Here is a 26,269-nt window from a genome sequence, read left to right on the forward strand (position 1 = left end):
AAGGTGATGAATTAAAATAAAAATGGAACGGGACTGGGGATGTGGCTCAAGCTGTAACGGGCTCGCCTGGTATGCACGGGGCACTGGGTTTGATCCTCAGCACCACATAAAAATAAAAAAACAATAAAGATGTTGTGTCCACTGAAAACTGAAAAATAAATATTAAAAATTCTCTCTCTCTCTCCCTTCTCTCTATCTTTAAAATAAATAAATAAATAAAATAAAAATGGAACAAAGAGAAGGCAAACAAGTAGTTAGCAAATTTTAGTCTAATTATATTAGTGAATCAAAAATCAAAGACAATCAGTGTAGACAGGTAATTAGGTCAGAATGAGAAAATTCAGGCCAGTTTGGGTCCAGAAGTGGAGACTGGAATATTAAGGCCTCCAGAGCCCTTTGACTATTAAGATTACCTGCTAGAACAGACCAGAGCTGCTACTGAATGGCCATGTGCTGCTGCTCTCATCCTGCCTGAATCACTCCACCTTGGCCCTGCCAGCCACCTGCTTCTCACCTTTTGGTCATCCCACTCACATCTCCTGGGCCTAGTCATGTACACAGGAAGAAGAGGGCAGGAGAACAAAGAAAACCTAAAATGTAGGTAAGAGGCAGGAGGCTCTCACTTCTTGGGATACCAGGACACCAGCCATGGCCCCGCCTTTTCCCGCTGGGAGGAGTCTGAGTTACTATTTTTTAAATAAAATTTGTTTTCCATGCTTGCCTGGGCTCGCTTCTCTCACGTTCAGACTTCAACATTTGAGGAAGAAGAACTGATCACTGATTTCTGGCGGTATCCTTAGTACTTATGAAACTGGATTTAGAGTGAAAAGTGGACTCTCCATCTCCACTGCAATAATCACTGGGGGGCAGAGTTGCAGACAGCAGGTGGTAAATTCTCCAGCATTAGTGACTGGCCTCAGGATGCAGGGGCAGACTCTTCCTTGGTGGATAGTAGGATCTACCTGGGCTGCAGCCCTCTGAAGCAGGAAACGCCTGCTTCGTGTTGCAGCAGACCCCAGACACCTGGTAATGAGGACTTTCTGGGTTCTCTGTGAGAATTCAAGTGACTAGTGAGTGTAAAAGAATTGGATTTACTTAAATGAGAAGAAACAGCTCTCTGGGGGCAAGAAGGGGAACTGATAGAGGTTACAACCTAAGTGTACTAGTTTAGAGGTTAATACAGCTACTGGGTAAGGGCATGGGTCAATCAGGTACTGAGAAAATGCCAAGGCTATTGGTTTGGCCCAGAAACTTCTGATTGGTTGTGTCCTTTTAGCCTTTGAGTTTGTAGCCTTCACTCAGGTCTGCCCTGCTTCCTTTTTCCTGCTGCTCTAAGACAAAAGAGTTGGCTAAACTGTTTTGAACGTTTTTACAGACTAATTTCATAGAGGGGCCTTTCCATTTCAAGAAGCCTTCTCGGGGCTTGTAGCCCTCACCTGCTTGCCTCTATTTTATGATCTGTCTTTTCTGTTCAAATATATTCAATGTAAACAGTTAAAACAAAAACAAATTGAAAAGAGATTTTCTTTTTATTTTATTTTTTCCTTTTTCCCCCTCCGTACTGGGGATTCAATCCGGGAGTGTTCTACCACTAAGCTGCATCCCCAGCCCTTTTTAATTTGTATTTTGACCCCCCACCTCCGAGCGCGCCGCGGAACTCTGCGTCCGTGGTTCCGGGCCGGAGTTCGACGCAGGACTCGGCCCTATGTAAATTTGAGCGGCCGCTCGGCGTATGGCGGCTCTAGGACGTCCTGCTCGGAGGGTGCCAGCAGCCCTGGAACCTGGCACCGCTCGCGCGTCCAGCTCCCAGGTCCTTCCGCCGTCTGTCTCCCCTGGGCGCAACCCACGTGCGTTGACGCCGCCTCCGGGGCGCACCCCGTCCACGATGAAGGTGTGACTGTCTCCAAGAAGCAAAAGAAGAAGAAAACCCAGAACAGGGCCTCTGTGGCGAATGGAGGCGAGAAGACCTCCGAGAAGCCTGCTGCAGAGGAATCTCCCCTAAGCTCCGAGGCCCAGAAGAGCAGGCCATTGGCGCAATCCGAACTCTACGGAGTCAAAGAACTCCCCTGCCTCGGAAGAGGCAGCTGATGCACTCCTTGTTTGGGGACTACAGGGCCCAGATGGAGGCCGAGTGGCAAGAGTCCTTGCGGGCTCTCAGGGCTGCTGCCCATTCAGCCCAAGTGCAGCCTGTAGGTGAGGCCTTCAGAAAGAAGAGCCAAAGGTTTTGCAGACCTCGTCCAACAGGGAGAGCCAAGGCCACTCTGGACACTCCTGATGAAGAGTTTAGGTTCAATTTCTTTTAGCTTCTCCCCTATCTTGGCACAGTCCTCTCTTCCTCAAGGTGCTGTCAAGGTTTGTCGTGACTTAGAGCCTTTCTAGGAATTCTCTGTCAGCAGGTGTGGGATTGGTTAGTTCTTGCCTGGTCCATGCATCCGAGTTTGTTGGGCAGGTGTGAGACTGTCAGATGAGCATAAGACTCCATTTGTAGATTTTCTAAATATCTCTTCTGCCAGAAGAGAGAGAGGTGCATTTAGGAGATCTTCTATGATAAACTGAAGTGAATGTTCAATGTATTATTATTGAACTTGCTGGGTGTGGTGGCATATGCCTGTAATCCCAGCTACTTGGGAGGCAGAGGCAATAGGCCAGCTTCAGCAACTTAAAAAGATCCTGCCTCGGGGCTGGGATTGTGGCTCAGTGGTAGAGCCCTCGCCCAGCATGGGCAGGACCTGGGTTCTATCCTCAGTACCACATAAAAATAAAGGCATTGTGTTGTGCCCATCTACACCTAAAAAATAAATACTAAAGAAAAAAAAAGATTCTACCTCAAAAAAAGAAAAGGAGTCGGGGCTGGGGTATAGCTCAGTGGAAGACTGCCCCCGATTTAATCCCCAGTACCAAAAAAGAAAAAAGAATATTGAGTTGATTTGATTCCATAGCCATTGGTGATAAGGATTTGTGGGGAAGCTACGTCATTGTACATTTGGCTCATTTTTGAAAAGATGTCCTACCAGTGGCCTCATCTAGTTTGTGCCACAGACCTGTGCTTTATGTATTATGTCACATCACCCTAATAAATCTCCTTTTTTGATAAAATTGGAGAAAAAAAAATAATTTGTATTTTGAGACAGAGTCTCACTAAGTTGCTGTGGTGGTCCTTAATCTTATGATCCTTCTTTCTTAGCCTTCTAAGTCACTGAGATTACATGCACCATGGTGCCTTGCGGAGATTTTCAAATTGAATGAAAACTTAGAATATATTCTATGTTGACTTTTAAATCTACTTTAAATAGAAAGACATAGCTAGATTAAAAGTATAAGGATGAAAAGGTATACCATATAAACACTAATAAAAAAGTTAGAGTCACTACATTAATATAAGAAAAAGTAGGCTTCAGAAAAAAAGACACAGTCCCAGAAATTATTTTTGAAATTACATTACACAATAATGAAGTGGTCATTTCACCAATGCAACTAATAAGGTCCTAGAAATACATAAAGTAAAAAAAAAAATAGAATAGAAAAGAAACTAGACAAACCCTCAATTACATTTGGAGAAATTTATACTCTTTATTCAATAATCAAGAGAAGTAATTAGAGCTAATGAATAGAGATAATGAAGATGTAAAGAGTTCTATCAACCATCTGACCTATTAAAATTTACATATTAATGAACTCAACCACATCAGAATATACACATTTCAACTGTCTCAGCTTAAAACAAATAATAACAGGTTTAAAACAATTGAAATCAAATACAGCATGTTCTTAGAATGTAACAGAATTAAACCAGAATTTAAGAAATTGACATTGAGAGTGTCCACAAATTTGAAAAAAAAAAAAAAAAAAAGGAGAAAAAAAACCCTCCACATCTCTAAAGAACATATAGGTCAAAAAAGAAATCATATTTAAAAATTACAATATGTTTTGAAGTAAAATGAAAATACAACTTTTTAAAATTTGAAATAAAGTTAAAGCAGTATTTAGAAAGATCAAATGGAGTTAAATGATATAAATGAAAAGAGTTTACAAATCCATGAAATAAGTCTTCATTTCATAAACTATAAAAGAGGAATATGTTGCCAGTAATGATGGCACACACCTATAATCCCAGTTCTTTGGGAGGCTGAGGCAGAAAAATCACAAGTTCAAGGCCAGCCTCAGCAACCCAGGGAGATGCTGTCTCAAAATAAAAAATATAAAGAATTGGAGATGCAGTTCAGTGATAAAGCTCTTCTAGATTCAATCCTTAGTACCAAGAATTTAAAAAAGAATATACTAAATTCAAAGCAATCAAAAGTAGACAATTTTAATGATATGAGCAGAAATAAGTAATGTTGAGAACACTATACAATAAAGAAAACAGTGCAATCAAAGCTAGTTCTTTAGAAAGAAAATAGCAGTACTCTAATGATACTGACCAAGGTAGAAGTGGGACCAGACAACTAAATAACAAATATCAGCAGAGAGACAAAACATAGTTGGAAATGCTATGGATAAGATGATATTACACATTATTCAATAAAAGTGAGTAAATAAGACAACCTTGGAATAAATTCAGCAGCATAAATGAAATGGGAAAAAAAATTCTGGTGTTGGGTATGAACCTTAGCTTGAGACATGGTCTAGCTAAAATGCCTGAGTTGGTCTTGATCTTGCAATCTTCCTGCCTCAGTTCCCAGTTGCTGGTATTACAGGTGTTTGCCTCTGCACCTAGACAGGTAATTTCTTAAATGACAAAAGTAACAAATCTCACAGAATAAGAAATATTTAACAGGAATACTCATACCTATGAGTAGCTTAATATTTAAAACTTCCTACAACTAAAAAGCCATGACTAGGTTGCTTTACTGGAAACTTGTGGAATTGGAGGAAGAAATAATAATTACATAAAGTTTTACAGAGTGCGGAAGAAAAGGGAACACTTCTTAACTTATTAAGTAAAACTAGTATTAACCAGCTCCTAAAATCAAAGAACATTACAACAGGAAAATATAAACCTACAATCCATTGTCCTTCAAAAGCAAAATTCAAAAACCCTCAACAAAATATGAGAAAACAATAAAAATGATGATATATCATGACAAAGTAGGACGTATCCTGAGAATGCAAAACTGATAATATATATTATCAAAGGTGAAGATTAAAGAAAAATGCAAAATCCTTTCAACACATACAGAAAATTCTGAAAAAATTAAACATTTGTTAATAATTTTTTTAAACCCAAGATTGGCAATATAAATGAACACCTTCTTTCTGAGGAAGGGTTTCTACAAGAAGCCCACACTAACATCATACTTAATAATGAAAGACTGAATGTTATGCCCTGAAGTTTGGGGGAGTGGGGGGAAAATGAGCTGCTTTCATCACTCCTGTTGAACATTATACCATAGGACCTCACTGGTGCAATGAACAGAGAGAACAAAATCGAAAGTAGATTGGTTGGAAAGGAAAAAATAAAATAAAGCTATCTTTTTTTCATAAATGGCAAGGCCGACTATGTGTGAAATCCCAAGGAATCTTTCTTTTAAAAGAAAAATGGTGTGAATATGTGTAATAAGAATGGTAATGCATCCCACCGTCAGATATAAATAATAAATAAATAAATATATAAATAAGCAAGCGGCTAGAAGACTGGGGTGTGGCTCAGTGGTAGAGCACTTGCCTAGCCTGTGTGAGGCCCTGGGTTTGATTCTCAGCACTGCATATAAATAAATAAAATAAAGGTCCACTGACAACTAAAAAAATATTAAAAGAAAAAAAAATTTTAAAAAGAATCTGCTAAAACTGCCAGGTGCAGTGGCACACACCTGTAATACCAGAGATTTGGATGATACCTGTCTCAAAATAAAAAAAAACAAAAAATTTAAAAGTCTAGAGATGTAGCTCAGTGCTAGAGCATCCCGGAGTTTAATCCTCAAATTAAATTTGTAGATTATATGGCCAACATACAAAAATTATACTTCTAAATGCCTGTATAAAACAACTGGAAATGGTTTCCACATAAATATTTATTTAAATGACTTACGCTGGAATTGATCAAAATACTCACTAACAATGGATGGATAAGCAGATTAACCCACTCACACGATGAAATACCTCACCAGAAAGGAACGGACTCTAAGTCCACACGATAACATGGATGGATCTAAAATCTTGAGGGACAAAAGGCAAAAATTCATACAGTATGATCCCATTTACATAGAATTTAAGAGCACAGGCAAAACTAACGCATATTATTATGGATACATATAAGGATTGTAAAAATAGAAAGGAAAACAAAGAAGCACTAGCCACCAAATTCATAGACTGCTGACCCCTCAGAAGAGAGGGTAAGCTGTGACTGGAAAGAGACTCAGGGTCTGGGATGAGCCAGTGCTTGTATGCATGGCTCTGAAGGGTATATGTACAGTCAGAGGTTTTTTTCTTTTTTAATTCTTAAAATCTGATCATATGGTTTCAATACAGTAATACAAATCAGCTCTCTTTTGTTTATTAATATTTACCTTTTTTAAATGTAGTTTTCCCCATTCCAGTCCTCAATACCTACTCTTTCCCTCCTCTCCTCCCTCCCCCATCCTCTTTCCTCTCTACTTACCTTTCATAATTGTTTTATTAATGATTTGTAGATAGACATAAAGATGAAATGCAGTGGGGTATATGTATGTACAGTACATAGTAGAACTTGGTCAATTTTGTTCCATTCCTTCCATTTCCCGTTCCTCCTCCTTCCTCCCGCCTCTATCACCTTCCTCTACTCCGCTGATCTCTCATCTATTTGAAAACTACATTTTTAAAATTATTATTTACAACAGCATGACAATTCTATGTCCTACAAACTCTGTACACCAACTGCATGGAAAAACCTACAAAACACTGATGGGAACAAAGACAACTTCAATAAGTGAAGATATAGCCCATATTTATAAATTTAGACTCTACTATTAAGGGTATCTGTTCTCTCAAACTGATCTGTAGCGACGAATCCATTCTTGATTTTTTTTTTAAAAGAATTACAAGGCAGAACAACAAAGGGATGTGAACAGTCAGAAAATTTTGAAAAAGCAAAGTTGGAGGACATGAACTTGAGCCCGGACTTGGGATGGACTTAGACTTGTACATAGATTTATAGTAATGAGGACAGCACCATTGAATACATGAGAATCCAGAAATAGACCCTGACATATATCACCCATTGATTTTCAACACCCAGGCAAAGGAAATTCAATGAAGAAGTAGTCTTCTCGATAAATGATGAGAAGAGAACAGCTCCCTATATATAAGTAGAAAGGAATCTTGGTTTCTCTTATGTTAATAGGATCATACCAATATAGATTTCCTGGTTTTAAAAATGAATTCTGATTTTGCAAAAAGTTATCACTGGACACATCGGTGAAACTTACATGGAAACACTGTATTATATTTGAAATGTCTGCAATCTGAAAAATCTTCAAAATAAAAGTTTGTGATATATTAACCTTGAGATATCCTTCACAGTATATAAAAAAGTCAACTGAAATGGATCATAAACTTACTTATAAAAACTAGAACTATAAAATACATGCAAGAAAAGAGTCAGTCTTTATGATCATAAGTTATAGTTTTTTAGCTATAATACCAAAAGCATAAATCATAAAAATGAAATAGATAAAAAATAAAACATAGTACTTGATACTTCACTGCTGCAGTCTGGCTGCAGCAAAATAACCAGGGGGTGACGAGCAACTTGTATACATTGATACAGCAGGAGTGGGAGCCCTTTATTGTAGGACAGGAGGGGTATATATACATTCCACACAGCTTATTTTAATTAGCATAAACTAGATACAGCAGTCAACCAATAAGGAATCTCCACACTTAATGGCTCGCTGGCGTTACTTCACAAACCACTCCCTCTGGCAAAATGCCAGACGCCATCCCGACTTGTTTACAGACCCTAACACTTCACCCAAATATTTTCTTCCCTCTATACATTTATTAATGTCATATTACTTTTTAATTTTTGTTATAAAACTTCTACTTTGACTCAACTGACTTCTTATCTGTTCCTTGAAAATTTTCTCATTTCTCAAACTAGTAATGATTTCTCATGGCCCTCCCCCATCTGCATTCCGATACTTTGATCCTTGGTAATAAGAGTGTAAACTGGCACAATCACTTTTAAAGTGTGCCCCAGTGTCAATAAAGATGAATGTACACATGACCAATGACTCCACAGATCTACTCTTAGAAACATATCCAAATAGAAAATGAACAAATGCACATTGAATATTATGTGCAATTTTGTTCATAGTAGTGCTATTTATAATATCCCCAAATTTGGAAATCACTAAAGTGCTTGTCAAGATATACAAACAAATGCTGATATACAAATAAATAAATATGCAAATAAATAAACCCACATAACATATTTCTATAATCGATGAGAAGGAAGGAGCTACAACTATATGAGACAGAAAGGATGAGTCTCATAAGCAGTGTCATATGAAAGAATGCACACCTGTGATTCAGAGACTCAGGAGGCTTTAGGCAGGAGGTTCACAAGTTAGAGGCCAGTCTGGATGACTTATTGAGACCCTATCACAACATAAAAGTATTTTAAAAACTGGAGACGTGGCTCAGTGGCAAAACATCCCTGGGTTCAATCCTCAATACCAAAATATGAAAATAAAAATAAAAATCAGACACTAACGAGTATATATTGTATGAATCAGCTTAACTAAAATATCAAGGCAGGACAAGCCATATCATTAAATGTCAGGCTCCGGGTTATACCTGAGGGGAAGAGGAGTATACTGAATAAAAGATGTAAGAAAGAAAGAAGGAGAGAGAGATCATGTGGGATACTCGGAATGTTCTGTTCTGAATGCTCATTACACAACAGAAATTACATTTTATTCTGTGAAAATTTATTGAGTTGAACATTTATGTTAGTTATAGTACTTCATATGTATTATATTTAATAATTTTAAAAACTGATGACTTATCTAGATTACATATTTTGCCTTCCTTTGGCAAATTATATGTTCCACAATTAAAAAAAAAAAAAAAAGTTTCAGTGCCTGGAGCAGCAATTGACACATAGTACTGAATTACCAGTGGTATGATGATTCAAACAAACAAACATAAAAGATTGAATTTAAAGAAACTATAAATATAAAGCAGGCTAAAATAATCTTTTTCTCCTATGATTTTGGGATCCTTTTGCTTTTAGTTTTCCATGGAAATTTAGGTTCTGCTGCATTAAAACACATGGCAGAATGAAGCTGACGCAGAGGAATAACATACTCTTCCTAAGCCTCAGGAAATAGGAAAGGATAATGTGGAGGCTTTTGCTCTCCACTTAACTCTAGGAATCATAAGGAGAATTCATAATAATTATTATACATAATAATATACATATATAGAGAAATGGATACAGGAAAATGAAGAAAAATTGAAATACAGATTTTAAAATATTGGAATATTTTCATCCACAAATGAGTATCATGAGTTTTACCCTTTTGTTCCATGGATGTATGTGTGTATGTGTGAGTGTTTGTCTAGCTATACAAATTTTACAACTTCAATTATATATATATATACACACACACCATACACAAGAAAAATATTTTCACATATTTTACTAACCTGTCTGCATGACTAAGAAAATTCTTGCATTTAAAATATTACTTGAAAATCTAGAAAATCTGATATACATCCCAAGAATGTGCAAAAATTCTGGGAAATATGTGACTCAGGAAAAAAAAACTCAAACTTTTATGACAAGTTGTTAGTCTTGGAATTCAAGGGTTACAAAGAACAAACCAGAAAATAAAGGGTTAAATGTACTCTTAGAACCATATAAAGTTAGCAATGAACACCACCTAGATAGAGATGGCTTACCTACTCACTGAAGTTTTATGAATAAAGAAATACTGATCCAGGAAAGATTACTGAGTGTAATATACAATGGCTAGGACAGGTTATCAGTATTATCCAAAGAGATTCAAAGGCAGATGTGGGACGTGTTGAAGCAGGTTTGGGAGAGGACAGAGGCAAGTGTAGACCAAAGCACTAAAATGAAGAGTAGGTTCTTTACAGATTAGAATCAGGATGGAATCACTAAGGATCAAACATGATATTAATGAGGGTGGAGTGGATTCATTATATTTTTCATTCATTGCACTTTTATTGAATGCTTAACGTGTTTAGACACTCTACTAGATTCTGAACAGATAGTAAGTAGCAAAATTGAAATGATTTCCAACCAAATGTAGTTTGTAGACTTATAGGAAAGAGTGATGAACTCTATGTACAGCTACATATATACAAATGCACATATATACACACTTTGAAGGAAAACAAAATATAACTTACAGGAAAAAATGAGTGATATAAATAGGCTGGGTATTCAAGGTTCTCTCATAGTGTCATTTGAAAGGGATATTTTTGAACAGAAACTTATACAGTTAGGAGAAATGATCCAAATGAACTTTCAGGGGGATCTAAAACAGTGGGAAGTTCCTTGTTATGGTTTTGGATATGAAGTGTCCCCACAAAAGCTCCTGTGTTTGAAACATGATATACAATAAGAATTCATACCCAATTTGAATCAAATATATGATATGTCAAGATCATTGTATTGTCTTGAACAACTAAATAAATAAATAAATAAATAAAACAATATAGCAATCTTCCCAGGAGAATGATTAGACTGTGAGAGCAGTAACCTCCTAGGTGGATTCATCCATTTGATGGATTAATAATTTGAATGGACAACCGGGTGGTAACTCTAAGCAGGTGGAATGTGACTGCAGTAAATAGGTCAGTGGGAACCTAACCTGGGCCTATATCTGTTCCTGGTCCCTCTCTCTTTCTGCATTTTGGCATTTTGACTACAGAAATAAAAAGTTAAAACAATCCTAATGTATATTGAAGAACCAAAAATGATAAAGTGGCTGGAGAAAATGAGCTAAGAAAGATGTGGGAGTCAATGTTGGAGAAGAAGGCAGGAAAAAATTTTGTTTAGCCTTATAAAATATGTGGAGGCTTATGATTTTATCTTAAGTGCAACTAGGTATCTTTCCTGGTTTTAGGAATGACTTATCCAATTTAGGTTTAAAATATATGACTTTGAATTGTGTGGGGGAATAAAAATACAACAACGGAGTAAGAGTAGGAAGAGCAGGTAATGGGTAGAATATTATTGTATTAATTCAGTCAAGAAAGGTTGGTGATTCACACTAGAGTAGCAACACTTTAGAAAATAACAACTAAACAGATTTAAGACTATACTTTGAGGAAAACTGACATATATTAGTAATGAATTGGAAGTAGAAACTGAAGAAGAGGAAGCATAATAGAATAACAATAATTTCTTGGCAAAAACAGAGGGAAATAAGAACACCAAATTTTCAGGAAATTTTGAAGATTTCATATTTGATGTTTTTTAAGCTCTTGGGAGACATCCAAATAGGGTTGTTAGGTTGTCTCTTTGATACAGTTTAGTCTACAGCTCAAAAAAGAGTGCTGGCTTTGAAAAAAAAAAAAAAAACTTATGAGCCCTTGGCATTGATAGTGATGGTATTTGAAGTCATAAGTCTGAATCGAGAGAGAGTTCTACAAAGTAAAGAATACTGAGAAGAACTTCTTAGGTGGACAAAATGGGAAAAATAGTGTCATGGAAAATCAGGATACAAAAATCATTAAGAATCGAGGACTGGTCGTGTGCCCAAAGATTTCAAGTAAGGGAAGGACAAGAAAGGTCTAATGGATTTGGCATCATCTAGAGATCATCAATAACTTTGGCAAAATGTTGGTTGAAAGGTCTCAGACAAAACCAGACTGAAACGGGTCAAAACGTGAATAGAAAGTGAACAGGAGGAGGAGATCCACTGAGACGTTTGAGTAGAGAAGGGAGCAGAGATATTGACCTCTAGCTGGATGAAGATATGTGGCAAAGAAATTGTATGTCTTTAGGGGAAAAAATGGAAATTCTAAGGTGTTCTTAAATGCTGGAATTATTGATCAAGTGAAAACTAGAAAGGTAAAGAAGTAGGAAATAGAAAAAAGTCTATAAGAAGGTGAGAGGAGATGGATCCAGAGTATGTGTAACAATGGGACGATTATTCAAGGTCAGGCAGAAGGCACATAAGGTCATCATTGAGGTAAGGGAAGGACCTTGGTAGACAGTCCATGGTGAGTAGGACTAGCTTGCCCCTCCTTCCTGAAGATGGTTCTCTTGATGGCCTTAACCAGTTCCTTGTTACGAAGGCTGTAGATAATTGGATTGGCTAGTGGTGTCAATACAGAGTAGACCACAGCAAGTGTTCGGTCAAGAGTCAGCGAATAGCTCTTCTTTAGCCGCACATACATGAAGATGATGCTCCCAAAGAAGATGAGGACCACGATGAGATGGGAGGCGCATGTAGAGAAGGCCTTCTTCCTGCCCGCTGCTGTTTTTATCTTCAGCACTGCTCCAATAATTCTCCCGTAAGAAATCATGATAAAGAGAAAGGTGATGAGGATAATAAACGCGTTGACAGCAAAGTCCACCAGAACGTTAGTGGATGTGTCCTGGCAAGCCAGGCTCAGAAGAGGTGGAAAATCACAGAAGATGTGCTGGATTTCATTGCAGTCACAGAAGGGGAGCTGCGAGACCAGGATGACCTCAGAAATGGGACACAGGAAGCCACAAGTCCAACAGCCAGCAGCCATCTTGGCACAGAGTGCTGTGGTCATGATGGCAGGGTAGTGGAGGGGCCTGCAGATGGCCAGGTAGCGGTCATAGGCCATGGCGGTGAGAAGGTAACATTCAGAGGCCCCCAGGGAGTGGAAGAAGTAGGTCTGAAGGAGGCATCCTGCAAAGGAAATGGTCTTCTTCTCACTGAGAAGATTAGATAGCATCTTGGGGATGGTGGTGGCTGTGTACCACAACTCCAAGAAGGAGAGAACACTGACAAAGTGATACATGGGCTTGTGGAGGGCTCTGTCCAGTCGTATGACTAAGAAGATGAGTGCATTGCCACCAATGGTGAACAGGTAAGCCAACAATAGCATCCCAAAAAGCCAGCCCCTGACATGCCCCACACTGGGGAAGCCCAGGAGTACAAATTCATTCAGGCTTGAGTGGTTACGTTGCTCCATGAGAGACTGAGGTGAACAAGGAAGGGAGAAAAAACTGGATTAAGGGGACGGCCAAATCTAAGTCAAAACTCAATTTCTCTCTTTCTGTCTCTGTCTCTTAAAATCTAAAGTTAGCGCTTTAATTGCTATTATTATTAATACCACCCTAAAAACAATAAAAGCATTTATTCTAAATACATTCATGAGATAGATACCATTGTTAGGCTTATTTTATAGACGGAAAACTCAGGAATATAGAGGGTGGCAGGATGATGACACTTTTCCATTTTACATAGATACTATTTCTCAGAAACATAATTTGAATTTATGCACTTTAACTCCCTGCTATTTAATGTCTCTTTATAAATGTGAGTTTCCCAAACATCCCTTCCCCGCAGGTCACAGTTTTTCTCTAGTCAAGGCTAAAAGGATGAGTTTTGTCTATAAGATTAATATCATAGCAAGTTTTTCTCACTGTTCAGTACACTTTTATAATAATCGATTGAACAAATATGTGTCAGGTATAAGAAATTCAAAATTCAAGAAGGTATAATCTCTACCACCAGAAATCTTACAACCTATGCAGTCACATCTGTCAGTATTCTCAATATTACCTGTGAAGTACAAAACACTGCAGGGTACCCAGGGGCACATTTCTCAGACCAGGGTAAATGAAAAGGGTTCTCAAGTAAGCCCTGAGAGCCAGGCACCGTGGTGCACAACTGTAACTCCAGCCACCCAAGCTGAGGCTGGAGGATCATAAGTTTGAGGCCAGTCTGGGCAACTTAGTAAGATCCTGTCTGAAAATAAGAATAAAAGTTGGGAATGTAGCTGAGTAGTAAAGCACTCCTAAGTTTAATCCCCATTACCACAAAAGAAAAAAAAAGGATAAAATTATAGGTTTGATATTTTTAAATGTTAAATTCACTCAGAGCAATGAGCATTTTAGGAAATTTCTGCTAAACTACTTCTGCTCCACAGAGACTATACATTCATTTTTTTCCAATTATGGCAAACAGATATGTTAAAGTAACAATCCGTGCTTCTTTATCACTCCTGACTATTTGTTTCTGGTTTATCTTTCTTCCTTTTACCCATCTGGAAACCACATCTCATCCTTCAAAAATCAGATCAGATGTCAGATGTTAATGATTCTTTCCTCTCTCAAAAAAAAAAAAAAAAAGTTTCTTATTCCACTTTCTGTAGCCTCATAACCTTTACACTGTCTACTGTTTACACTGTTGTTATCTTTATATCAAATCTGTCTTTGTAAATTGGCAAAGTAATTGAGAGTAAATATAGCACTTTGTTAATTATTGCATATTCCCCTGCTTATAACTACAACAATAAACAGAACTGTAAACTCAATTCAGTTTTCTTAAATATACTTGAATTATTTTTCTGATGGCAATTTAAGTTACATTTTCCAACTGCACTTGAACACATCCTTCTTGTCCTCCCACATCTCAAGCTCAATACACCCAAATGAATCTAGCATCTCAAATCTGGTCTATTCTCACTTCCCCAGTCCTGTTTAAGGACTCATTATTGACTTCCACCCACCCACAGGAATTAAAGCAATATTCTTGATCATCTTTTGTGCACAAGGAACGTTATTGATGATGCTTCCTCTTTCTAAAATTGAGCTTGTCTGAAGTTGATTGTATGTGTAAGTCAAGGAAGGTTTAACAAGTACGGAATAATTTCAGGAGCACTCGGAAGACCTCTCAACCATAAATTCTTGTACCACCAAGAGTCTTTAAGCCCTCAAATGCAGAACCTGGGTAAGGCCTTCTCTAATGGAAGTCTTTCCAAATGCATCTGCTCCTGACAGTATCCTTTCCCTTCCCTTCCTTTTCATTGCTGATTTCTTTAGGTCTTAGCCACAGCTCCTATGTCATGCACGATTTTTTTTTTTTCCAGAAACTTCTACTCTAAACTATCTGTGCTAGAACCTAACCATTCTGTAGCAGCACTCAGGGCAACTTTCTGTCTCCTAACATTTTCAAACTAGGTATTAGTCAATCCCTTGATTATAGATTGAAATTAAGTATCAAATGGAAAGGAAGATGAACTTTAAAGTCTCTCCTGGATCTGATGCTCTAAGATCTAAAAACTGGGTATTCCAAGACCCAGTTATTTGTCAGCTTCCCACTAAACCAATTCCCTGATTTAAGAAGAATGCCTGTTTTCAAATCCCCGAGAGCCATCCCACCTCTCGGATTCCTGATCAACAGCTCGCGTGGGCCCCAGCTCACCTACTGCTGAGCATCATCTGCTTGGTCTTATCTGGCTTAGTATATATGTGGGAGATCCAGACTGGATCCAGTAGCCTTTTCTCCTCCTCAGTGATCCTTATCCTGCAGGTAGGGTTGCTAGAGTCAACACTGACAGTCTTAGGCCATTAGGGACACAAGGAAGGGAGAGACCTGAGTCCCAGAGGCAGGTGACAATTGGGCTCAGGGACAGGCTCCTGGGAGGGCCCTTGGAGGCAGGCCAAGTTTTACCCCCACCTGGGGAGCTGGGATCAGGGAGTACATGTTATGCTATCCCATTACCCTTCCTGCAAACCTCACCTCCACATCTCTAGTGACTTCTTAGGGTAGAAGCCTAATGTTTCCTTTAAAAACAAAAAGCCTCTTTAATAAGAGCTACTTCTTCTAAAATAAAGAAATAAATATGGGTTGCGGAGCCTCTATTTCGATTTTTGGTTCCAATACAACATCCATTTACTGAGCTTTTGGTAGGCAACCCATGGTATCCTAAGCACAATGCACATATTAACTGACAATATTCAGTATTACTCTATGAATAATTGAGTGATTATTGGGTTGGGAAGATTGTCAGTCCCATTTTACACCTGAGGAATGGAAGCACAGAGCATTTAACAATTTGCCCACAGTCACACAAATGGTGCTTCTGTCAGTATCTTAAACCAAAGCATTCTGATCCAGGCCTGTGGTCACCACTTCTAAGTACCATCACCTCCAGAAGCATTGATGGTGGTCAAAGAATCATAACCACGTCCACAGGGGCACAAAGTGGCACTTTCCTCCTGGCCTGTGCTCTTGACCACTACAGATTACCTGTGTGCAGTGAGGAAGTCACTTGTTTATTCAAATGTGTATTTTATCATGTTTAAGTGTGTGTTGTAAAAGTTAAGTGTGATAAAACTTATATCAACTGTAAAATGTGTTATTCTACCTTTTCTTGCTTCACTTATTAAGTGCAGGTATTTGACATGCTCCTTCAAATAACTTAGTGTAAGTAACTTAGCATCTCATGGCCTTATTTTCTCCACCTTGGAAGAGATCACATTTGAGTTACTTTGAGAATCAAACAGCATGCCAACGGCTTAAAGTCAAAAAGAAGGAACACACCTGTAGTTTGACAAAATTAGGTTCATTGACTTTTTCAATGAAGAGGAATTGTGAAGCATTTCAGTAAGAGGGTATTGGTAAAGGATTGTCAGAGGATGTGGACATGTTTCAGGTCACTTGGGGAGGATTCAAGGAAGCAGCGTTTGCTGAGGATTGGGTTCTGTCAGTTACTGGGGCCTGAAACATCTAGAAGGCAGACTGAAGCTAGCATTGACCAAGACAGGGAAGCTATTCATATTAGCTAGGAGAGGAAAAAATATTCTGGTTTGTATAGTGATCTTGTTTTTGTTTGTATTTAAACAGAGTAAATGGTTTTCCCCACACCCTCACGATATCACGTAGTCACAGAGTGACCCTGTCTGATGCTGGTATTCCATTGAGAACGTCTCTGCCTTTCTCTTTCTCAGATAAAATCCATAAGTGCTGAAATTTAAAGTCTGGCTTATAGTTGGTGATCTATAAACTTTAAGTTTCTCCCCATGACCATTATACTATTTTAGTTTTTAATGTTTCCAACCTTAACTGAAACTCCCCTTCTTGAGTTCACCATATTACAAAATAACTAAAATAAATGTGTGATTTTGAATTGCTTAAAATTCAATTTTCATTAATTAAATCTATCTACTTGTCACTTCCTCTAATTGGTCTTCTAACAGAGAATTAATGTCTGGAATATATGAAGAACTCAAAAAGAAAACCACATAAAAATAAAACCCTAAATAAACAAAACACATATTTCTCAGAAGAAGTACTAATGGCTGCTAAGTATATAAAGAAATGTTCAACATCTTTAGCCATTTGAAAATGCAAATTAAAAACTACATTGAGCTGGACGTGGTAGTTCACACCTGTCATCCCAGCAACTCAGGAGTCTGAGACAGAAGGATCACAAGTTTGAAGCCAGCCTAGACAACTTAGGACATCCTATCTCATAAAAATATATATACATTAAAAATGGCTGCAGGCTGGGCACAGTGATGCATGCCTATAACCCCAGTGGCTCAGGAGGCTGAGTCAGGAGGATCACAAGTTCAAAGCCAGCCTCAGCAACTTAGCGAGACCCTAAGCATGAGACCCTGTCTCTAAATAAAATATAAAAAAAAAAAGATCTGGAGATGTAGTTCAGTGGTTAAGTGCCACTGGGTTCAATCCTCATACCAAAAAAAAAAAAAAAAAAAAAAAAATGGGGCTGTAGCTCAATGGTAGAGCATCCCTGGGCTCAATTTCCAGTGCTAAGGGGGCGGGGAAGGGGTGCTACCTTGCGACTCTAACCCAGCTCAATCAGAATGGTAATCATCAAAAACACAAATAACAATAAATGCTTGCAGGATGTGAAGAAAAAGCAACCCTTATACATTGTTGGTCATCATATAAACTAAGGCAGATCTGCAAACACGGGAACACAGTTTTCTGTCTGGTCTTAGTCTCTTCTTCTACAGAACAGCCTTTAACCAACCTACATGTATATTGGAGTCCCCTTGACTTATGGGGGTCACTTTCTCAAATTGGCTTTGGTTTGTCACTGTCTCGCTCTCTGAAAGGAGCAGAAAGGCTACAGACATTTCACATAAAAAGAGAAATCAGCTAAGTTGCCCAAGTTTTAGGGGCTCACGGTTTCTGAGTTCTCGGTCCATAGAAGACCAGCTCCACTCCTGGGGGGGCTCGAGGTGAGGCTGAACATCATGGCGGAAGAGTGTGGCAGAGGAAAGCAGCTCACGTGGTGCTCTGAAAGCAGGAAGAGAGACTTCACTTTCCAGGTACAAACTATATACCCCCATAGTCACGCCCCCCAATGAACCACTTCCTCCAGCCATGCCCCACCTGCCTCCAATTACCACTCAATTTATCTCATCAGGGATTAATTCACTGATTAGATTTTTCCTCCAAACTTCCTTGCATTGTCTCACATGTGACGTTTTTGAGGACACTTCACATTCAAACCACAACAGATCCATTTTACCAAGGTGAATTCTCCTTGTCCTTCTGTTATTCACTTCTAACCTCACCTCTTCAAGGAAGTCTGACTTAACCACTGTGTAAATATTTTTTCCCCAATCCTTATTTTGCATCCCAGTTATTCTTTTTATAGCCTCAACCATAATTTAAATTACATAGTTATATGTTTCTCTCACCAAAAAATCAAAAAGTTCGTGAGGTCAGGGACCAATTTTTCTTCGACACCATCATTCAGTACCTGGTATTGTTCCTGGCACATCCAATAACTACTTGTTGGACTAATCAAGGAAAGGCTTGTCTGACTTTCCCCAGTCCACTCTCCGCACACACACACATACACAACATTTACACCCAGGTTAGGCCAAATGCTCTGGGCTTAGGTATCCAGAGCACTCTCTATTTCTGAATTCATCCCATTTCTAACAATTCATTCAGTGTCGTTATTTCTGAATCGTAAGTGCAGAAACCATTTTTATTTGTTCCATATTTGTTCAACACCATATCTGTACACAATGTCTGGCAGAGAGAAGGCATTAAATATACTTAATAAATGGCTGTAGTCAACATAGCTTCTCCTATCGGTACTCACTGAAAAGGGTTTTGTTATGGTCATTGTACTTGCTCTTTTTGTTTTGACACCAAACACAAGACCAATTTCTGCCTCCATTGGAATTCATCTTGTGGAATTTAACGTATTTTCCCAGTGCTCGGAGTTATTTTTAGATTTTGATTCTGCCAGTGCCCTTTTTATGCCTTCTATTCACTTTAGGTTAACTACAATTTGACAAGTGTGCTATTTAGCTTCTGGTCTGTTATTAGTTATCACTGTTGATTCAGGAGAGTTCACTGTGGCAGACCCGTGGGTCCTTCTCTTTAAAGTCATGAAATTAACATGCATTAGGGCAAGTTATTCATCCAGCTGGTAAACTCTCATAACCACACTCTCATCCAACCAACATTTTCCTTCTCTCCTTCTACTGTATCTGCAACGTGTCCATAGGACTGGGATCATGAAGGCAGAATGAGAGGAAAGGTAAGGAGCGTTGGTATTAATTAAACAGAGCTAGGAAGGGCATGATATAAAATATCTAAGGAAGCCATCTCAGAATTCAGAATCCCAGTGGAGAGATGCCAAATCGGAAAGCAACATGTAGTTGGTATGTGACCACTTATTAATTTGTCCTGAGACTATCGTCTGTTCTAAGATTTAAAAGTCTCTAAGGCTGGAAAGCAAACTTTAAAGTAAAAACAGTATTGTCTTAGTACAACTAGATTAAAAGTATACATGGCTAAGATAAAAATTCAATCAATATAAAGTTTACCAGCCTATACTTACAGAATGTCAGGTACATACTTTAGGGCAATTGTGGGCAAATGTTTCCTTAAAGCGGCAGAAAATAAATATTTTAGACCTTGCAAGTCCTACAGTCTCTGTCACTATTTAACTCTGCTGTTGTAGCACACACGTAGTCACCGGCAATATGGAAAGGAATGGATGTCTCTGTCCTCTCATAGAACTTTATTTACAAAAACAGACAGCAGATTTTATTCAGTCCACAGGCCAGAGTTAGATCCAGGGTCATAATATGGTAACCCATTACATGCATAACACACCACACACACACACACACAAAAAAAAAAAAAAAAAAAAAACCATTTTATTTTGAATAACATTTCTCTAATTTTAGAACTTTCAAAATGCTCCCATTTGATACAATCCCTGAAAAGATATCTCACCCTCCTCCAGAAAGTATTCATCAAAAAGTTCCAAATGCATAAAGAGAAAATGCACATTCTCATACAAGTTTTCTCTTTGGGCTTCAGTGTGTTTTTACAACGTGCACATTTGCAGCTCAATACCTGTTCATCCTGGCACTTAGAACACATAGGCAGCGTCCTTTAGGTGAGTGGGCTATGGTAGAGTCAACTCCAGCCAACCTGGAGATGCACTGGTAACAGAAGGGATGACCTTTGAAGAAGGAAAATTAAAAATAAGAATATCCATCTATGAGGAAAGAAATAAGCTATAAATGAAAGAAAATCTTTTAAAAAGCATATTATTTGAATATCAGTTTATTCAGAAACTTTCATAAATCTCTTGATCATTGTTGATAGGAGAGGCATAAAATAAAATTATATAAAATCCTGTAAACTAGACAATTGTGCACACTGATCAAATTGAAGTAAAGTTAGTGAGATTGGCATTACCTCCCTCAGCTTGCTAATCTGTCCTAACCACAAAACTCATGTTTTGTTTCTATGCATTCTAGAAAGAAGAATATCGATGTTAAGTTTTGTTATGCATATAAAATATAAACCGACACGTTTGTCATGAGCTGTAAAACACTATTTAGTAGATTCTAAGATGTCATAAAGCATTCCAGTATGAAGGATTTAGAGTGGTTCATAGCATATTTATGATTAATCATTTCAGATGTATCTGAATTTGATGCTTCCCCTTCAGAGAAAAACAACTTAGCTATTGCTTTACAAGAGAAAAATTATAAACATTCAGAAGAGATTTTAATTTTGAAAGCCATGGTTACATTTTATTGTCTTACTTAACTCGACTTTATAGCAACCTTGAAAAAAATTAAAAATGCTCTGACAATTTTTAAGCTGAACCCAATGTGGAGCTTTTTATTAACTCTAACAGGCACCCTATGACCTTCTGCTCAAATTTTCAAATTCTGAATACTTTTAAGCTTCTTGTATAGATTCAATACCCTTCCACATGGCCCATTATAGTTCTCTTTCTGAAAAGCTATCAGAGGAAAACTTCAGATTCAAGAAAGCATTGTATCATGTAAACCAAAGCTTAATCTATAATGTCTTCTTATACTATCACCCTCATATGCCACTGAGACTAACAAACATACTCTTATAAGTCTCAATCACTTGAGGGTTGGTGGAAATACCTATCACTACCATATACCACCTTTTCTCCTTTTCTATTTTCTTAAATGTCATGAATAGGCTTGACTTTGGAAAAAGTTTATCAAATTTTCACAAATACATTTTCAGGATTTCATATCAAATTTTATTTCATCAATAGGTTAGAGAAAATAACTTTTTTCTGATATAAATTTCCCCATCCATGAATATGCTCTATCACACTTATTTATAAAAGTGGAAATAACTTTAAATATAAATGTATTATTTTCCAAAAAAAGTCTTGAACTTCTCTTAGGATACACACACACACACACACACACACACACACACACACACACATATGTGGTCTCTATTATAAATGCTGTCTCTTTATTTGCATTTTCTGATTGTTACTGTTTTTCAATAATACAATTAGCTTCATTTTTTACTATTGCATTGTATCACTGTTGCCCACCATTCTGAGCTCTGCTTTATTCGTGATTATGTATGTTTCCATAGAAATAAGAATATCTATAATTAATTTTTTTTCTTCCTTTTTCTTTTTTTATTTGTTACACTAGTTAGTATATCCTGCACAATATTAAATAGAAGTTATATTAGCCATTAATCTTGTTCTGTTTTTGATCTTCAAGGAAAATTTTTTCACACTTTTCTCTTTGGTCTGTTACTTTATTTAAAAGATGCTCTTTATCAGAATAAAGAAGTTTCTATTTGTAGTTTTGTGGGAAGCTATCAGTCGGAAATGCGTGAGAACCTTTTTTTTTAGCATCATAGCCAGTGAGAAGGTAGATCTGGCACTAGGAACTCCCTCTGTCGCTCCCACTGAGATGGATGGCCCAGAGCAAGTGAACCGCCCCTCCACTCTGCCAGAAAGGTGCCTTGCAGCAATGGAGATGTGTGTAACTGAGCAGCCTACCTGCCCCCATCTCTATCCTGATTTGGTGAAGAACTTTCTGTCAAAAGCTTTTGATGTTTTCCGATATTTAAAAAAAAAAAAAAAAAAGCCATTGGGCTCCTTTCCTTGTTAGAAGCTGGACCTGTTGGTCATCTTTGCTGGTCTCTGCCCCCTCTTTGAAACCACCTCTCTATGTTCTGTGGTCATTTCGCCATTCTACTTTTCTTAGCTTTAATTTCTTAGCTAGCCCCTCCTGCTGAAGGAAACCCATTCCCTTGCAGAGGAAGGGGTGCGGCTGTGGCTCAGCGGTGAAGCGCTTGCCCAGCATGTGTAAGGCACTGGTTCAATTCTCAGTGCTACCTATAAATAAATAAAGTAAAGGTCCATTAACAACTCAAAAATATTTTTTTTAAAAAAAGCAGAGAAAGAAAGAGAAGCTATAGACAAAATATAACCCCCCCCTAAAAAAAAAAGAAAAAATACAAAATAAAATCCCCTACTTCCTCCAGCTGGGCCTGACCTGCCTACATTACCACCCAGTAATCTGTTCGCATCATTAGTCCATCAAGTGGGATGGGACTGCAGCTCTCATAACCTAATCCTTTTGCCTCTGAACACTGCCACATTGCCTAACATGAACTTTTTGAGGCTCACGTGATATCCAAGCCATAACAAAAGAAAGTGGGTGGAAAACCTGGTTGCTACTCCAGTCCCAGTCTGTTTTCAAATTGCTGAGGAACTGTTGTTACTTCCTACCTCTTACCTTAGTTTTCCATTATGTGGTTATGGAGCCGTTTGAGTCAGATGGTTAAATGAGTCAACATCTTAAATGCTGTCCAAATAAAAAAATCAATGATTCAGTGACTTCCTGGTGGCATTCAGTAACTAGGAAGTTTGCTCAAAGGGAAATTTCAAAAGTAACGTGTTGGTTTAACCTGAGACTTGAACGGAGCCTCTTCTCACCACAAAAGAAAAAAACTGCTTTCACGTGGGAAAGGAAAGAATCCCAGTTTTCCCATCTACTGTTACTGCTTATCTCTCCACAAGATGGATTTTTATTATTTCATAATGTTTCACATTATATAGGACCCACATAGTCCATATTTGGGCTAGATGACTGAAAAAAAAAAAACTCAAATTGAGAACTTATTCAAAAATAGGAAACACAAACCTATTCACCATCACTAAAAAGGGTGGCAAAGAAGAAAAAGTACTGTATAGTTTTTACCTGAAATGAGGGTTTTATTTGTTTGTTTGGTTTTTTTTTTGTGTGTGTGTTGTATTTTCAGTAGGGTTATAGTCATGTTATCCAGGGACAATCATAGGAAGATCTTTCAAATCTACCTCTGGTCTGAAGAGACCCTTCAGACAAGTATCACCTGGATGCTCAGGGTTTGAGGATTCCAAAATTGGGGGAAAATGTCTGAGTAAAACTGTGAGACTCATTTTTTCCCCCTCATTCCCTTCCTGTCAGTACCTGTTATTGCATATAAGCATAGAGTAAAATTTAAGTTTATTTCCTGGTGTTAGGCAACATGTTGCTTACTGGTGTGTGTGTGTGTGTGTGTGTGAGTGTGTGTGTGTGTAGGGAAGAAAGTGGGAGATAGGAGAGAGAAAAAGTGAGTCAGTTGCTTCCTTAAAACACAATGATGATCAGCTCCTTGAAAACAGAAAGTGTTCCTGTTTTGGTTTTTCTTTTTTTTTTTTTTTTTACATATTCTCTTGGTTCCTGGAGCAATTTTTGCACACAGGGGACTCCATTGATGATGTTTCCTGGTTGACTTACTTATTTCAAATTCAAAGTACAAGATGGATATCTATAGCTCAGTTCAGACCATCAATGTACTGAGCATCGTTGTGTTCAGTGTCCTGTTAGACAAATTCTCTTCTCCACCTTAAAACATGTTTTCCTATGAGATCACTCAAGAACACTCGACTTCATATTCTTGTGGGCACTCTTTTCATGTTCAGTTCATTTCTGAACATTTATCCCAGGTGTCCTTATATGTTTCTTTTAGTTAATCTCACTTACCACCTTCTTGATCCTAAGTATCCAGTCTTGATTACAACCACAGTGTCAATGTCGGTTCTTCAAATTTTCTCAGCACAAACCCAAACTCTGTCTACCTAGAAATTTGTGTTTCTTTCTAATTATTGGTTTTGCTATTTCTTCACTTATGTGGTCTTTCTCCCCTATTAGTAGATCCAGGTGTTAGGTGCAGGACAGGCTGAGTAAGTTGTCCACAGGGCATGCCAAATAAAGTTAGCTGCAGGATGACCTGGTCACTCAAACCCTCTGTCTGGCTCTTTATCACCTGTTTGCTTCAAGCCCAAATGCCCAAGCCCCTGCTCCAGGCTGAGCGCTTCGCCCCCCCTGCTCAAGGCCGAACACTTAACCCCCCTTGTGCCAACAAGGCAGCTTGCAGACCCAGAGACCTCATTAGATTTGGGCTATAAAAACTCCCTCCTGCCGGCCCCCTCTCTCTCTTGCTTTCTCTATCTCTCTTGCTATTTCTCTTGCTTTCTCTGTCTCTCTCTCTTGCTCTCTCTTGCTTTCTCTCTCTTTCTCTCTCTCTTCTCTTTCTCTCTCTTCTCCTCTGTTGCACTGCTGCAATAAAGATCTCTTGGTTGCTCTGAGTGTTGTGGTCACTTTCCTTTCACCAGGGACTATGTTTCTCCTCCCTCTATATTTCTCAATTTGCCCTAATCCAAGAATCAGTCCATTTTAATTGTACATTTCACAGAGTATTTGAATAATAAATTGGTTTCCTTGGCTAATCAATTAAATCCTACAATTACCAAATGGATGAACCATCACCTTAAAGGACCTCAGGGTGTCTTCAATACAGTCCTCATCCTCTGGATGACCCTCCTAACAGCCTCTTTCACCTCCTTGTTACGAAGAGTATAAATGATAGGGTTAAGAAAAGGGGTAAGAAAAGTGTACACCAAGGCGATGAGTTTGCCTCTGCCCTCAGCTCGGATCTCAGGTGGCCCAACATATACAATGAAGGCAGATCCAAAGAAGAGCGTCACCACAATTATATGGGAGGAGCAGGTGGAGAAGGCCTTGGCACGACTGGCAGCGGAGGGCAGCCTCAGCACAGCCCTCAGGATGCCCCCATAGAGTCCCAAAATGATAACAAGATTGCATGTATTGATCATGCCAATCACTGTAATATAGACCCGAGCGTGCCAGCTGGTGTCCACACACGCCAACCGCATTAGCGGTGCCAGGTCACAAAAGTAATGGGCTACCTCCCTCAGGCAGTAGGGCAGAGTGGCAGTGAGGCTGGCTGGCACAAGTGCAGCTGAGAAGCCAGCCACCCAGGTGGCCCCTGCTAGCCACAGCCGTACCTGTCTGCTCATGAGTGCATGGTAGCGCAGTGGGCGGCAGATGGCCAGGTAGCGGTCCAGCGCCATGACTCCCAACAGGTAACACTCAGTCATGCCCAAGGAATGGAAGACATACAGCTGGAGGAAGCAGGCGACCGACGGGATGGGTGAGCGCCCGTGGAGCAAGGTGTGCAGCAGTGTGGGCACCGTGGTGCTGACATACCAGAGTTCCAGGAAAGAGAGGACACTGATGAAGAAGTACATGGGTGTGGACAGTCCAGAATCTGCGTGAACCACAACAATGATGAACAAGTTCCCTGCCAGAGTGAGGAGATAAATGCATAGGGTCCCCAAGAAAGCAAGAGGTCCTAGTGTCTCAGAGGTAGTAAAACCGGCAAGGATGAAAGTCTGGGTCCAAGTCAGGTTGAGATGATCCATGATTCTCGGAATGAGGGGTAAAGGGTAGAAGATGTAGGACTTTAGGATTCTTCCTTTTGGAAATTTCTTCAGAACCTCAAAAATAGAATATATGTACAGAAAAATAATTTACATATTATCAAAACAATTTCCAACTTTGTAAAAGAGAAACTGAATGCTAGAAATAGAGAAGACTCACTCAATATCCCTTGCTAACAGTAGGAGTGGAGTTTGGGTCCCTTGATGCACAGTTCAGCACTTGTCCTGTTGAAGAGCTAGGGCA

The 26,269-nt window shown here is 38.6% G+C and overlaps 2 protein-coding genes and 1 pseudogene across 2 annotated transcripts; 1 reads left to right on the forward strand and 2 right to left on the reverse strand.

Moving 5' to 3' along the window:
• Window positions 1-1,198: 1,198 nt before the first annotated feature.
• LOC143403553 (UPF0488 protein C8orf33 pseudogene) lies at window positions 1,199-2,465 on the forward strand (annotated as a pseudogene).
• A 9,676-nt stretch (window positions 2,466-12,141) lies between these two features.
• Or6n2 (olfactory receptor family 6 subfamily N member 2) lies at window positions 12,142-13,128 on the reverse strand. The gene has a single exon (XM_076861601.1). It carries the CDS (start codon window positions 13,126-13,128, stop codon window positions 12,142-12,144), a length of 987 nt encoding a protein of 328 aa, XP_076717716.1.
• Window positions 13,129-20,335: 7,207 nt separating this feature from the next.
• LOC143404959 (olfactory receptor 6N2-like) lies at window positions 20,336-26,236 on the reverse strand. The gene is made up of 3 exons (XM_076863260.1): window positions 26,186-26,236; window positions 25,591-26,082; window positions 20,336-20,412 (listed from the first exon to the last, which is right to left on the reverse strand). The coding sequence occupies exons 2-3, from the start codon at window positions 26,005-26,007 to the stop codon at window positions 20,356-20,358; spliced, it is 474 nt and encodes a 157-aa protein (XP_076719375.1). The 5' UTR covers window positions 26,008-26,082; window positions 26,186-26,236; the 3' UTR covers window positions 20,336-20,355.
• Between the last annotated feature and the right edge of the window lie 33 nt (window positions 26,237-26,269).

The sequence above is a fragment of the Callospermophilus lateralis genome, chromosome 7, assembly GCF_048772815.1.
Source record: "Callospermophilus lateralis isolate mCalLat2 chromosome 7, mCalLat2.hap1, whole genome shotgun sequence".
In the NCBI taxonomy this organism is placed as follows: domain Eukaryota; kingdom Metazoa; phylum Chordata; class Mammalia; order Rodentia; family Sciuridae; genus Callospermophilus; species Callospermophilus lateralis.